The sequence below is a fragment of the Poecilia reticulata genome, chromosome 19, assembly GCF_904066995.2.
Source record: "Poecilia reticulata chromosome 19, P_reticulata-male-v2, whole genome shotgun sequence".
Taxonomy (NCBI): domain Eukaryota; kingdom Metazoa; phylum Chordata; class Actinopteri; order Cyprinodontiformes; family Poeciliidae; genus Poecilia; species Poecilia reticulata.
In genome coordinates, this window is record NC_088848.1 from 10,149,880 (window position 1) to 10,165,598 (window position 15,719).

The 15,719-nt window shown below is 40.1% G+C and overlaps 1 protein-coding gene and 1 long non-coding RNA gene across 16 annotated transcripts in view; one reads left to right on the forward strand and one right to left on the reverse strand.

The window, feature by feature from the left end:
* Positions 1 to 409: 409 nt before the first annotated feature.
* nrxn1a (neurexin 1a) overlaps positions 410 to 15,719 on the reverse strand; it is an 87,573-nt gene continuing 72,263 nt past the window's right edge. For all 15 annotated transcript variants that reach the window (XM_081601139.1, XM_081601141.1, XM_081601140.1 and 12 more), the window contains 3 exons: positions 15,206 to 15,513; positions 6,883 to 6,958; positions 410 to 4,505 (listed from right to left, as the gene is read on the reverse strand). In XM_081601139.1, coding sequence (XP_081457265.1) covers positions 4,204 to 4,505; positions 6,883 to 6,958; positions 15,206 to 15,513 — 686 coding nt within the window. In that variant the 3' untranslated portion in view covers positions 410 to 4,203. The remainder of the gene's footprint in view (positions 4,506 to 6,882; positions 6,959 to 15,205; positions 15,514 to 15,719) is intronic.
* On the forward strand, positions 4,388 to 8,186 carry LOC103481552 (uncharacterized). Its single transcript, XR_536322.2, has 2 exons — positions 4,388 to 4,522; positions 8,091 to 8,186. It is a non-coding gene; the product is annotated as an uncharacterized LOC103481552 (long non-coding RNA).

The window sequence follows — 15,719 nt, forward strand, 5'->3', positions numbered from 1 at the left end:
GCTATTTTCTTTGCGTCTATTACTGGTAAGTGCAAATTTATCTAGATTGTATATTTCTGCTTAGAAATAAATAAATTCTATTCATAATGGGTTTTGAGTTCATGAAATGTACAAAACCCTGCAAATAAACGTATTTATATAAACATACTTAAAGGAGAATGTATTAATAAACAGTCAGGCTATAGGCCCAGTTTTAATTAAAGAACAAACATAAAAGGAGCATCCGTCTTCTTTTGCCTAAAGCTCCGCTTAGAAAACTTTATGCAAATTTGACAGCTCAGTTTTAATTTGACAGTTATCTGCCTTCATGGCTGACTGTAATGTTTCCTGATGACAGACTGAAGCGCTGACTGCAGGCAGACAGCAGCAAAAAAGAGAAAACCCAACACTTTTTTGACACACTCCAGGCTCACTTGGGTAATATTTTATTTACTCATTAATCTTCAAAACTATTTTTTATAATAAATTTCCACTTTATGTTCATCAAAGAACCGTAACAATAAAAATAAAAGTAAATACTGTAGAAAAATTGTACATATAGAAAATAAACATGGTTAATGAACACCTAAATGTGGGATCCCATCGGTGGAGACGCCTCCCTTTGTTTCGAATGGCGACACAACATGGAGATAGAGAGGAAAGAAAGCCATAGACGTGGATGAAGGAGGAGAGATAGAGGGGGACGAAAATCAGGGAAAAGAGGGCAAAAAGGCCAGTTTAGGATGAATAAAATATGCAAACATGTTCTGTTAATTTTGACGATACACTGAAATCTCACACGCTTCAGTCAGTTTCATGTTCTTCCAAGCCCCCGGTCCGTATCACATGCATCCGCCTGGTTGGGTCACGTTTTCGGAAGAACTGGAAGGGGCTTTGCTTGAGTCATGGCACTGCTTGTGTCAATTCAGGAGCTGCAGAGGGTTTACACACTTCAAAAGTTTGTAAGGAAAACCCAACAGAACGGTTGTGTCTGGGCAGACGGAGCGTGGAGGTAAATTGAAAGAGAGAAAACTCAAGGTGTCGCGTAGCTGATGGCATCAAGAACTGGACTTCTCTATCTATTAGCAACATGTGGAAACATCTACTTTGTTCTCTTGGTCGTTCTTTTCCTCGGCTGGTTTTCGCTTTGAAAGGTGGTCGATTGGAGCAGGTGTAATGGGCGTGGCCAATAGGACGTCAAACTAGAAAATAGGGCATGGCCCACACACACGCGCACACACGCAAACTCTCATACACGCAGATATACATCCAGGTGTTGCATGGCAACCGCCTCTACCAGTTTAAACCAAATAAACATCTGTAGGGTTTGGACACACCATCACTCTACAGCACAGCTCAGAGACTCAGGCATGCAGCACAGTCCAGATGGTCACGTTTCATCAATAAAAGATTCAAACTGAGATTTAATTCAAATATTCAGGCCCCGGCTGCACTGCTCTGGAGATTTTCTTTATAAACAAATTTTTTTTTTTATCAGTTTAAACCAAGTAAACCTCTGTAGGGTTTGAGAAATTCAAATTAAAAAAGTTGGTATACCGTACTTGCATCAGCAGGTGTTGAGTGTCGACATTAATTACGTAAAAGGAAAGAAGATTATGAGCAAAGTTAGGCTAAACATTAAGGCTGGGCGATAGGACTTAAAGTTTTATCACAACATTTTGTGGCGCTATTGCAATACTTGAACAACATTTCCATTTGTAAAATGTTGCTTTAGGAAACCAATCACAAAAAGATGTGATTTGTCTCACTAAACTGCTCACAGTAACTGCATTTAATCATATTTTCCAATTTATTCATATTTATTGATATTCTCATTGAACAAAGAACTAACAATCCTGACAATATAGACAGTTTTGGGTTTTTTTATACAACCTTAATTGGAATTTATCACAACGATAAATCAAAATTCTTATTATGATAAGACATTTTAACATGATAGATGACAAGACGATAAAATCCCACCCCTACTAAACATTCTAACAATTCATGAAGAAATGACAGTTTAGTATGAATTCATGGCAGATGGGAGAGAAGGACGCCTGCCTGGTGAGGTGTTTCGGGCACGTCCCACCGGGAGGAGGCCTCGGGGAAGACCCAGGACATGCTGGAGGGATTATGTCTCTCAGCTGGCCTGGGAACGCCTTGGGGTTCCCCTGGAGGAGCTGGATGAAGTGGCTGGGGAGAGGGAAGTCTGGGCCTCCCTTCTGAAGCTGCTGCCCCCGCGACCCGACCCCGGATAAAAGTGGAAGAAAATGGATGGATGGGAGAGAAGGAATGAAGTAGAACACAAAGAAAAGAGATGAATACGAGGAAAAGAAGGAAGGACATGACCAAGAAAAACTATAAAGGACAGGAAGTAAGAAAAGTCACAAGTGAAAGAGGAAGAAAGAAAAAGGATGATGGACAAGAAGAACTAGTGGGAAAAAAAGGAAGGTAGGAAGAAGGAATAACAGATGCAGGAGAGGAAAGAAGGATATGAGGGGAAAAAAGGAAATAAAGAGAGAAGAAAGAAGAAACAATTGTAACAAAAGAAAGGAAAGACAAAATGCAAAGAATAGAAAGGACAAAAACAGAGCAGCAACAGTTATGGAAGAAAGGAGGCTTAGAATGGAAAGACAACAAGAAAGTTGAATGTAAGGAGACATTTAGCAAACTGTCTAAAAGTTTTTTCTGACTTTCTTCCTGGGAAATAAAGCCAGAAGGATCAAATCTGTCCATACACTTCTTTATATACACCTGTCTTTCAGTTATTCAGCTGACGTTTAGAGTTAGTTGGAAACGCCACCATGACAAGGCGAGGCAGCCATTGGGATAAAAAACATTAAATAAATTTTAATCCTTTAATTTTCATCATTGTGCAAAACAGGCTTCTATTGCACTCTGTTTAATTTCTAATATGTAAGCAAATCTCCACTTTGGGAAACGGATTAAAAAATATTGTATTAAAACAAAAGAAGTTGCAAATTACTGAAGAACCATTTCGATTGTGATTAAAATCTCTGTCAGTGTGGGCGGGGCCTTAAATTATTGTTGAAAATCAAACTATTTGAAGCGAATGTTTGGGAATACTTGAAGCCGAGGTGGTGGAGTTTACGATGGCGGTGTATCTGGAGTTTCAACGCAGTATAAATCACACGGAGTAAGATAATTCACGTGCAATAAGATTCCCCCCCACACCTCCCTTCCCCAAAGTCTGTACTGTCCAAATGTTCCTTGATATTCGTCTTCATCGTTGTGATCAATTCACCGTCTTGTTGCCTTCAGAGTCAGTTATGAAGATCTTTGTGGGTCTTTAGCGCTGCAGGGAAATGTTTGTCCTTTTGTGTCAACTGTTTTATGTGGCGCCGTATGTACGCGAGTGGAGACACAGCGGCCACGCCCCACTGGTGTCTGTAGGTAGCATCTAAAGTCTCAAGTATCCTGTGCAGGAAAACATCTCTCTGTTTCCTCTGCTTCCTTTGTTGTGATTTATACAGGAGGCTGTAAAAAACATCAGCTCTGCAGCATAACAGCAGCTCACCCAGCTCTGCCTGTGCCTGTTTTTCTTGTAGTAATTCACCGTCTCTATGGCTACACATTGAGTTCCTGTCTTGTAGCTGCGGGGCTAAACTCTGAGCCACTGGTGTGCTTGTTCCCTTGCCGTCCGCTGTGCTTCATCGAGTCCTGTCTGCTAACAGGGAGGAAGGCCAAGAAGCTTGGAAGAGACACTTAGTGCTTTTACATCATCTTTGTTCGGGTGCACTGCCTCTCGCTCGGCCCGCCGTGTGCTTCACTTAAAGTCTGGTTTTCACCCCTCGCAGTCTGAACGGACTGTGGCAGACCAGGCTGGAGCCAAAATGGTGGTTGAACTGGTGCTTTCTAACTCATTTGGAATGGTGTTAATGCTCATAAAACAAGCCCCTGTCAGAGGCTCTGCTCATTGGTAAATACTGTACAGTGAGGGCCCGGGCCCCCAGGTCCGTCTGTGAGTGTATGTTTGTGCTTAAATGTGTGCGTGTGGACTTGCCTGTGTGTGTTTGTGCTTGACAGAATGTGTGCAGGTGTGATTATTGGAGAGTAAACATTAAAATCATCATGTCTGTGCCCGTGTATGACTTTCTTTTTTTTTCTTGGAGAATATATCTATTTATGTACATATATTGTTATATATAAAGATGTACGCATATTTATTTGTTTCTGGGGGGACGGGGAGGCATGTCCGCCTCAGACGTAATACTCCTTGTCTTTGTTCTTCTTGTTCTTGGAGATCTTGGCGATGCCCAGCGGTTTGTCCTTGGCGCTGCCGTTGGGCTGCGTGGCTGAGTTGCTGATGTAGTTGCGGCTCTCGTCCACGTGATAGGAGCCTTCGTCGCGGTTGCGGTACTTGTACATGGCATAGAGGAGGATGAGGATGCAGAGGGCGGCGGCCGCCACGATGCCCACCACCATGCCGGTGGTGCTGCTGCTCTCCCGCACCACCTCGGACGGACCAGGGAACACCTTCACATCTGGCGGCGGAGGGCGGGCTGTAGGCAAAGGAGAGGTGAGAAAAACGATGTGATTTTTTTTTCCAGATTGCTTTATGCATTATTAATTTGAATTACATGCAAAGGCAGTGGGTGGGGAGCAAGAAGACATAATGCATCATCTTGATGAATTATTTGATAAGGATTTTGCATAATGGCAGCCTGTCAAGTGTAAACTGGAGCTTAGAGCCAAAGTTGTTTACATATCGTCTGATTGAAGATTACATGACGTAAAGGAGGTCCAGAACAAATAAATTATAGTTCTTGCACTTTATGACATGCATTTCGGGGGTGCAACTAATGATTGCTTTTGTTATTGATTATTCTAATAATTAATTATTAATCAGATAAAAAAAAGCTAATTCTACAGATTTTTAATTTATCCACCAAAGCTGTTTTATACATCATAAATACATTTAAAGATGGAAATAAACAAATAATTAAATTCCTATTAAAAAAAAACCCTAAAATACAAAAACAGCATTCCGATACAAATAACCAGCATTTGATTGTTTGCATCAAAGGATGCACCTGAAGCTAAGAAATTATTTCTAACATCAACATTAATTGCTCAGCCATTTCTGCTCGACTTAACATCAATAAAATGTAGGACTGATCTGGTGATTATCTTTGGGATTAACTGATTAATAATTGGTTCAGTATGAGATTTTCTTTACAGAATTTAAAGGGTGAAGCTAAGACTGCACCACTTGAGTTCTGGATATAACATATTTACAGACAAAGACCAAACTATTTTTTTTGAGTCTGTATACTCCAGTTAACAATTAATCGATTACTAAATTAGTTGACAATTATTTCAATAATTGATTAATCACGATTTATCTGATTAATTATTTCAGTCCAAATGCAGTGCCTTGCAAAGATATTTAGCCACAAACTTCAATGTTCTGCATATTTTGGAGGTTTCCCTGCTCCAAAACAGCTGATTCAAATGATTGCATCACCTCCTTACCAATTATTTAAGTCAACCATTTATTTAGTCAGGTGTGCACTTAACTTCCCATAAATTAATTTATCTGGATACATTCTAAAACGCTAAATTTACTGTTTTGTAAATTTTCAGTTGTGACGGAGTGTTAGAAATACTCAACAACTATAAATTTGACACCATAAGTGAAAGGTGTCCTGCATTGTCCCTCCACGATCTGCACCGTTAGTTCATTTGTGCATGTGCTAAAATAAATCTGATTTAAAGAGAATTACAACAAATATAGATAAAATTGTTTATTTGGATTTTGCTAAACTGCTTTGACTATTTTCCGAAAAAAATAACCAGGTTATTTGCCTGTGTACAATAGCCAAGCATGATGGAGTAATAAAAATAGAGTAATAAAGTAGTATCCTATCAGCTTATGGGATATAGTGCTGTACTTTCCAAAAACACAATCAATAAATCTCATAAAAACGTGTGTACAGGTCCATCAGAGTATGCATTACAGTCCAATACATAGATTTCTACTTAAGTATCATCTTCAATCTAAATTATGACAATCATTCATTAAGGGATTTGCAACATTTTCTAGGAAAATATGTTATTTTATAGCTAGTAAGATTTAGTTAGATCTTCATTTTTACAATAATCCAGAACTATTTATTGTAGCGCATGTGCAAATGAGCTAACTGTACAGATTGTGCTTCTGGGACAATGTCATGCAGTGATGTGCAAATCATCATTGACACATGATGGGTATCAATATGGTCGAATTTAGCTCTTTAGCATTAGCTTCTGCTAAATACCATGTTGGTATAGCATTTTAGCATTACCTTCTGGTAAATACAATGTTGGTGTTGTACTTTAGCATTAGCTACCAGGTGATACCATGGTTTTATGTTACTTTAGCATTAGCTTTTGCTAAATATAATGTTGGTGAAGCATTTTAGCATTAACTTCCACTAAATACTGTGTATAGTGTATAGTATAGTGCCTTTGCTTTAGTGGAACCAATGCCAATAGTGATTTATGGTTTGTGTAACAAATTTTTTATAGATTGCTGCTCACCATTGAATCCCATACCTTTCTAATTCACAAATAAGAACTACTTTGTGTTGGTCTATTACATAAGATCACTGCTGTACTTTTTTCTATTCTATTCTTTTTTTATATGTGATGAAGAAAAATATACATTTCCCAAGAATAAGGAGTGAATAACAAAAGAGTAGGAGAAGGTAACGGGAGCAAGCAAAAGCAGAGATAGGCACAAAGATAAAAAGTGGTGCCAGGAGGCAGAAACCAAAGTGGAAATGAAAAATTCATAGCGGAGAGTGACCAAGGGGAAGAAAACGACAACTGAGCGACATATAAAAAACAAGCAGAGAAATCAATGTGACACATGTATTTTTTTAGCACTTGTCTCACCTGAGCTGTCACAGGGGTCAATGTCTTCATCGTCGCTCGGACACTCGGCCGACGCGACCAGCAGGTCGTCTACCGTCTGTGGAGAGAAAACATGGAGATTTAAAAAAATAAATATAAGAGACAGAGTACAGAGACAGTCTGTGCTCTGCATCCGTTATGTTTATTTTCAACACCTTTGAGCTCACAGAAAGCACATCCATCGACCACACTTTTGCCAACGCTTTGGCCTGTAAGCCAGCCAACATCAAGAGGAGAAGAAGAAAAGAAGCAGGGAGGAGCACAGGGTGGGGGGACGACTATGAATCCTGTTTAACCCACAAGGGAACCACTCGTTATCTCCTGCTCTGTCAGCCCTCCCCCTTTTATTTCCTCCAGCCAGCCTTTTTATTTCTCCACTTCCTGTGTACAGCCTCCTCCCCCCGCCTCTCTTCATCTCATATTGGGAGTTAAATGCGGCATAAGCAGCAAAACATTAAACAAGCTCTTCCTCTTTGTACTTCTTTTTCCCCAGCACCTGTCTGTAGCTTAAAAGTGAATACCTCAACAACAGATCCTTTCTCTGTCTGTGGAAAAAAAGGCACCCTTTTTCCCTCTCCATCCCTGCTCCGCCTGTTGCCATGGCAACTCTAAGTTCAGGCTGTTAAAAATGATGGGGAATATAAAAAAGAAAAAAAAAGGGAGTGTGCACCCTCAATGGGGACCTGTGCATTGATTTGCTGTTCCTGCCTGAGTGTGGAGCGGACAGAAGAGAGAGAGAGAGAGAGTTGGTTAAAGATAGATGGTGTGATGAAGAGGTTTTCTTTTTATGTTTTAGAGCAAGCAGTTCTGGAGGAAAAAAATAGGGAAAAAAAAAGGAGATGAGGGCTTTGATAAAAGCGAGTTGTCTTTCTTTAACGCTAATGCGCCCCGCATATTCATGGGCTACTGTTAAACATCGCCTGCCTGTGGACGCCTTGGCATGAGAGATTTTTAAACGTCTGTGCGTGCATTTTAACCATGCCGGGCGCTCGGTGCCGGCTCTAAATTAAAATTGGATTGTGATGCATTGCAGTGGATGTTAGTAACCCAGTGAGAGCAGCAAAGCTTGAGAGGAAGATTACATCCAAACTGGAGGAGAACTGGAGTCTAATCAAAGCACTAATTGGTCCATGATGTCTTGGAGTAACAAACCCACTAAAAATGTCTTTCTCATCAACTTGTCTTTGTAGGAACATGGGCTGTATCAGCAGAAGACAAGATTTTATTACTTTATCGTCTAATAAAGTCTGCCCAGGCCTTGTAAGGTACGACGGTGGTCCAAACAAGTCTTCTGTGGTTTATGTTGGCCTGAAACATGCATTAGGTCATTGATGCTTGGCTTTGTCTCTTCCCTTCACTGGGTTTCCAATCAGTTCTGCCCACTGGGCTGTCAAACGCAGCTGGGGTGAGATTAGCCGCTGGCATCCATCCAGTCAATAAAACCTCTGTGCCTTTGCCAGGACGCGACCAGCACATGAACTGCATCACCCATGACATCTGCCACCGATCAATGCCCAGCAGATCGTGCTCAATCATTGATCCGAAGAAACCAACGCGCCCTGCAGAATCAGAATCGAACAAGTAAAATTTTACAAGGTCCCTCCTCGAATTTGTGACATCACAAAATCAGCTGACCGCCCTGTTCAAATGGGAAGGTGTCATTTGGGTGTATCGATCCACCTCTTGCGCGGGACACAGTGAACAAAATCAATTTACACCCTACTGCCGACTCGCAAAAGCTACCAAATGCTCTGTCTCTCACCAACTTTTTAAAGTCTAACAACAGAACATGCTGACATACAGACAAATAAATGTTAACGTAAGAAATGCAGAGTAATAAACAGACAGAAAGCATGCTTAAAGAGTAAAGTCTCTACCTGAGCAGCTGAGCAGTGCCAGCGGCCGTCCAAGCCTCCCTGACTGCCTAGTTCACACATAATAACTGCTCTAAGTCCTCACACACACCTGCAGAAGATTCAACAGCTTGTCTGCTACTTTCACACACACGCACACACACACACACTTCCTATATCAGCCAAGCATGCTCTACTGGTCTGTTTCTATTTAGACTCGTCTACACAGGCATACAGCAAACCAGGATGAAGTTGGAGGACTGATGAAGAGATCCTGACGAGAGAGAGGAGAGGAGCTAGCTCCACTACTGCAGATGGTGAGATAGACTCATACAACGCCTGCATTAACAGCCTATCACTGGAGCTCAACCACAGACTGGGAGGGAGGGGGGTACAGGACACGAAGAGGAGGAGGAGGGGGTAGTGAGTAAATATGGAAAGATATGGAGGATGGGAGAGAGAGAGGGAAAGTGAGAAGGAAAAAAAAAGTGAACAGGGAGATTTACAAGATGAACAGCGGGCGGACGAAAAGATGGAGACAAAGATGTGAAGATAGTGAAGAAGAAAAAGAAAGAGAGGGAGGGAGAGTGTGGATGTACAGCAGATATTCAAAGAGCTCGTGGACATGTCAGCTGATTTCTCTTAGCCAATCGGGCTGCCCCTCTGAGCCCCAGGTTTCATCTGTCAATCTTTGCATTGAACACAAGAGCTCACGTACGCAGGAGCCGAAGCTTTTGCATCCACAGACAGTGAGCATCAAACCCAAACCGGGGTCTGTGACTCAGAGCGCGCCTCTAGCATAAACACTCACACAATCTCTTCGCTGGTTCTCAGCTGTCATGCATTATTAATCCCTTCCACTTTTTCAGCACACACAAAAATCAACTCACTGTGGACTTCAGGAGACGCTGCTGAAAACATTCTTTCTGCACAAAGCAGAAAGCAGAGAAACCCACTGGCGATGCGAGCAGACGCACTTCCACACATACGCAAACCAAAGCGTAAATTGCTCAATTATTTGTAGTTGTAACGCCTTTAATAAGACATCTCCCATTGCCCCACCTGTGATGCAATATGCTGCAATACAGGCCTATTGTTCTACATCCACCTGAGTGTTTGTGTGTTCGCGATCTGTTTTTATCTACACTTTTTGTGTGTGGTGGTTAAGGCCAGGTTAGTTGCCTGGCAACACAAGGCAACCTCAATAGGGAGGCTGTAGACTCTTCTCAAACAAGACAGAAGCTGTGTTCACACTATCCACTTGGACATTATATGGTCAGAGTTTTTTTAGTGGGGTTCAAAATTCAAACTGCTTTTTTTTCTTGTACTAAGTAGAGGGCTATAAACTCAATAATGAAAGGATTTTACATCAGTAGGACTGCAACTAACGATTAATTTAGTAGTTAATTATTCTGATGGTTAATTGGCTGAAAAAAAGTGACATTTTTCATTTAATCACTTTACCATATTCTATATACTATAAAAAATATGAAAGAAATGCAAAACAACAATTCATTTTCTAAGTAAAATAGGTATTTCATGTCCTAAAATGCGATGACGGCATTCCTTTAGCGTATGCTTAAGCAAATGTAGCAAAGAATGCATGTGCAGCTAAATAAATACTTAAATGAGGCCTTTGCTTCAGTTAACATCAGTACAGTGTACACTGAACCCCCCCCCCCCCCAAAAAAAAAAACAGTTTATAATTTATGGTAAAATACCGGCAGTATAAATGTGGTACAATTCTGGGTAAATACGGATTTTACTGCATTTAAATGGTAACATTCTGGTGACTACAACTGAAGGTATTCTACCGTAAATTGGAATTAAATTTTTTTCTTTCCAGTGCAGGGCTAACCTCTTTGAATGACCTAATTACTAATTGGATAGTAAATGGTACTTAATGGGGTAATTTTACTGAATTTGTTTGAATATGCATGCTTTCATTTATATTTAACTTGCTGCTGGTACACCTGACTTTCTCCACTGTGGGACAATAAGAGGTATTTCTGTTCTTTTGTAATGATGATACCCAGAACCAATAATTTGATTTTGAATTGTCTGCTTGTTCTTTACGTCTGTTAACAATTTCTACCATTTAAAGTTTAACCTGTAATTTTATATTTGCTAGAAAGTTTTCTGAAAATTTACCAGGTGGTAAAAATAAATAGAAACAGGTCAGAGTACACTGTGGGCTGAGTGTGCGACTTTCTCCAGCTTAATTCTCTCTTTAATTTTCAACTTGGTAATAATCTAATTTTTATCTTTATTAGGAGCAGCAGAAGAGAAGTAAAAGTTGTAATAAGCTTTGGCATCATTGTTCTGATTATGTCATTCTGATACTGACCATGTCAAACTGACCTGACCATGACATAACATTAAGATAATCCAAGTTTTGATTACTGATTCAGAAGCGTCCATGTCCGCATAGCGGTGCATCTAATAACTTTTGATTTTATCCCGTCTGCCTAATGTTGCCCACTAAATATGTGTTTTTGGATAGTTTTTGTTGGTGTTAGTGAAATATTTTAGAGCACATAATTCTTTATTCGCAATCCTTTGAATGTTGTGGTTGTTTCTGTTTCCTAGCAAACCTTTTCCTGCCACAGTTTTTCTTTCCACTCAACTTTCTAGTAATATGTTTGGATACACTACTTTGTGAACAGTGAATAACTTTTTGTGGTTTGCTTTTCTTGAGAAGGTAAAGGCAGCAGTCCTTCCCGTGATTAATGATTCTTATTAGCGTTATGAAATATGCTAATTTTGTGTAAAACTCAGCGAACGAGCATTTCACTCTGAAAATAACTACTACAAACAGAATTTAAGAGTTGACATGAGTGACTTGACTCGTATAAGCGCAAAAGCTCTCTTCAGTATATTGAGCTTATAGTAGGTCTGACCTAGTTCACATCAGGTGATTTTGATTCCACCATAAAACGCTGCATGTCAGATTTAACCTTGACATCAGGACTTCACAAAGCTAAAGCCGTTCATCTAACACACACACGCACGCACACACATACGCAGGGAGACACTGAGAGGTGAGGTGTGAAAAGAAGCCCCTGTGACAGCGGTGTCACTCTGCAGCCGTATCCATCCAGCTCACGTAATCCATTATTGATGCCTGAGGCTTAGCTCACAGCTATCAGTGCTCCATTATTTACGTCTGAAACAGCTGGTGGTTTATACACAGAGGAACAACTCTCTGTGGGAGTCTGGATGCAAGAGAAAGAGAGAAAGTAAGCTGCAGGTAGTGGGGCCCACTATTTCCATGGCAACTGGTATCATGTAGGATTTTTTTCCGATGCAGCTGTTTTATAACTCAGAAGAAGAACTGCAGCAGACACAGACGCCCACTAAGAGCTTGACAACGTTTCGATTGTAGTGATCTGAACAATAGAGCGAAAAAAGTCTGAGGTGAAGCTGTTGAGTTTGTCTCCTTATTTTAACACCAACTATCCTGCTCTAGTCACAATAATTATGTATCAATAACTATTATGTCCTTCTGTTGTCTCAGTCTTACTGAATTACTGAACACATATTTTGTAAAAGCTATTCCATTCTCCATTAGCAAAAACATTTATTGCCCCGTAAGTCAGCAGAGGGACCAATTAGCCGAGAATTTACCGTCTAATCCATTTAGGTGAATGTGTTGCTGCGGAGAAATGCAGGGAGCCACTGTACACAAAATACTTTTCTTCTCACAGACCTTGAAGTCTGTTCAGACAGGATTACAGAATAAAGATGAGGAAAAAATTATACATCACTTTATGCAACAGCACCAACAAGAAACAAAAACGTATCTTGTGGTTATGTTATCCCTTTTTTATCATAATATGTAGAAATATTTATTATTTTTGACATATTTTCAGTGTTGAATTTTCCAAAGTTTTGCTGAATGTAATGACAGCTTGAAGAGGGAATGATTGTGAGGTGCTTGGATGCAGCTCACATTGTGGTTACATGAAACAACCACAGTGTAGGATTGTATAATGATGATAATATATTTTCTGCAGCATAAAATGTCCAAATTGATTTTTGCAGTCCATCTTTCTTAAGCTCGATAATCTGATTCCTGATTACTTCAGTCCACTCTTAAAAATTCCTCCTCGCAATTACAATTTTGTAAAAAAAAAAAAAGAAGCTGCTTCTAGAATTACACCACTTGTGTTAGCAGAATGTTGGAGTAATTCTGCTGATTTGTTCTTCTTGATTTGTTCATAATATTTTGGGGTTGAGTCATTGCATGTTTGGACTTTATGAATGCTGGAAGGATTTGTTTTCTCTTATTTTTTGTATTTTTTACACAGTTGTTATGATGCATATGCTTGGCAACATGGCAGGATTTCCCCTAATGAAGTCCACCAGTGGTCCACCGTGTTTTTATTTAAAAAATGTTTACATTTTACAGGAAATTTGACTAAGTGATGATGCCTTATTAGAAGGCATTATTGACCATACTTAAAAACAAACTACTGAGTCTGAAAAAAGTTAAAAAATTAAAACAATTCTCCAGAGATCTAAAGGAGAGCAGCAAAAGCAAACGAGGTGGATTAGCAGTGCAGGTCAATAACTGATGGTGTCATCCAGGACTTGCTACTATGGAATATCGACTCCGTTAGTCAGAAATTGAGTTGTTGGCATGTTAGCATGAGGCTGTCATACATCAATAGTTTTTGGTCAGAGGTCTCTTCAGATTTATTGCAAGATGGACTGCTACTGCAGATCTTTCCTACCAACACTCGTATTGAATTTTTAAATTGAATACGAAGTGAATTTTAAGCTTGTAGACTATTTTCTCACACCTTTGACAACTTTAAAACACATAAGCAATATTTCTGTTTAGAGACTAAAAATATCAACTTAAGATAATTTGGACTAAAATGCTTGAAACAAACAGTTTGAACGGAACTTAATTTGTAGTCGCCATCATCATTCATTGTTATTTTTCATCCATAATGTGTAATGTCTCAGTCTGTACTTCGTATTTAACATGAGTAATGCATTTGGGGGGACGCTTTAGTTTGCCTCAGTGCATGAAACATATGACACACGAATAAACTCCCTTTAACACTACAAGAGTAAAAAAAAACAAAAAAAAAACAGTCCCATTCCCCTTGACACATCTTGATATTTTGCTGGTCTTGATAAATGGGCTGTGTGCATACTAATCCTCTTACAGCACTCATAATGAATCTTATCAAAGCAAATTATGATTTTAATTACCTTTTGTCATACTAAAGGATGATGGCAGGGTACTGATAAGACTCGTGTGCTGAGGAAGTCTGAAGAATTACATCTGAACAAGAGATATGACCACCGAGTCGCCCCAAGATTGGGTAAGACCCAAAGCAGAATTTGATTAGGGTCTCCACTTCCAGTTAAACGTGTCACCCAGCACAAATAATTGGAGAACAATAACTGTTGGCTAATATATTCCAAGTGTTATGAACTCGCATTTTACATGCTAATGTAATATTTAGCCAGTTAGACACAGACTCACGACAACAGATGCTCACACCAAATGACACTGCCTAAAATGGTAAAGATCATGGAAGTACAAATGGGAAAGAGGAAAGAAGAAAATATTGCAACATCATCGCAAAATTTACCAACATTGCCATTGCAAGATATCCCTAGGAATGAAAAGGAAAGAAGGAAGAGTAAAATGAAGGAAAATAAAGAAAGGAAGGAGGAGATGTAGGACACAGATAAAAGGGACGGAAGTAGGATACGAGACGAAGGAAGGACCCAAGGAGAGGAAGGAAAGACATGAAGAGGAAATAAAAGAAAGGAAAGGTAAAAGGAGTGAAAGAAGAATGTATAGGAAATAAGAATGGACGGTGGAAAAAGGACAACATTTAGACAATGAGATGGGGAATACAGTCTGGAAATTAAAATACTTATTTGTAGAACTGGGGAATAAATCAATTTTATTGGTTTCACATTTTCTGGTTTTGAAGATTATATTTTTGGAAAAATTTGGATTTCTTTTCACCAATGCACTTCTTAAGTTTTCATAGTTCAAAGTGATGTCAACCCACCCAAGAACTGCTGTTAATGGAAACTAACTGATAATGTCACCAAAATGCCATCAATTTAGTCAGAAGATCAAATTTCTCTAAATCAAATTGGAATAAAAACCTGACCCGATTTGAGAAAAATGGATGCCATTTCTGGATTCAGCTGTGCAAAAGTCCTAATTCAATTGAAAAAACAAAGACAATTTCCAAAAACATTTTTTTGTAACCCAGTGTTATTGATATCAACTGATATGAAACCCTTTTATTGTGATATATTTTTCAGCCATATCGTCCAGCCCTACTTTTAAATTAACATGCTTTGCACTTTTCCACTTGGAAATAAACAAAATCAGTTTCCACACTTTTCCTGACTGTGTACGAACATCAGACGTTGACGGACATAAACCAAAACTGGGACTTTGTGCTGACCTCTGTCACGACTTGCTTCTTATTCGTCGCCGTGGTGGTTGTGATGTCACTGATGGAGGGGGCGGAGTCTGACCGGTTGCCACCGGCTGCGGCACTGGACTGCGGCGTGATGGAGGAGGACGGCATGTCGCCGACCAGCCGCGCGCTGCCCTCCACTCTGATGTGCGGGTGGCCCTCGGCGGCCATGTTGAGGATGCGGAGGCCGTTGTAATAAAGACCGGACAACTGGCCCTGGAACATGGCAGAACCTCGCTCGCCTCCGCCGACACGAACCGTCGTCTGGCTGTTGAAGATGGTCAGCTGGCGACCTGCACGAACACAGCCAACCGCATCCAACACACCACAACGCACCAAGAAAAAAAAAGAGTGGACAGACAAACACACACACACACGCCAGTGGTCACATACGTGCATACGCACACACACGCACAGACATACAACAGTGTTTGAGTGTTACATAATCCACCCCCCCCCCGAGGCATGGCGAGAGGATGGGATAGATTAAGCATGGCAG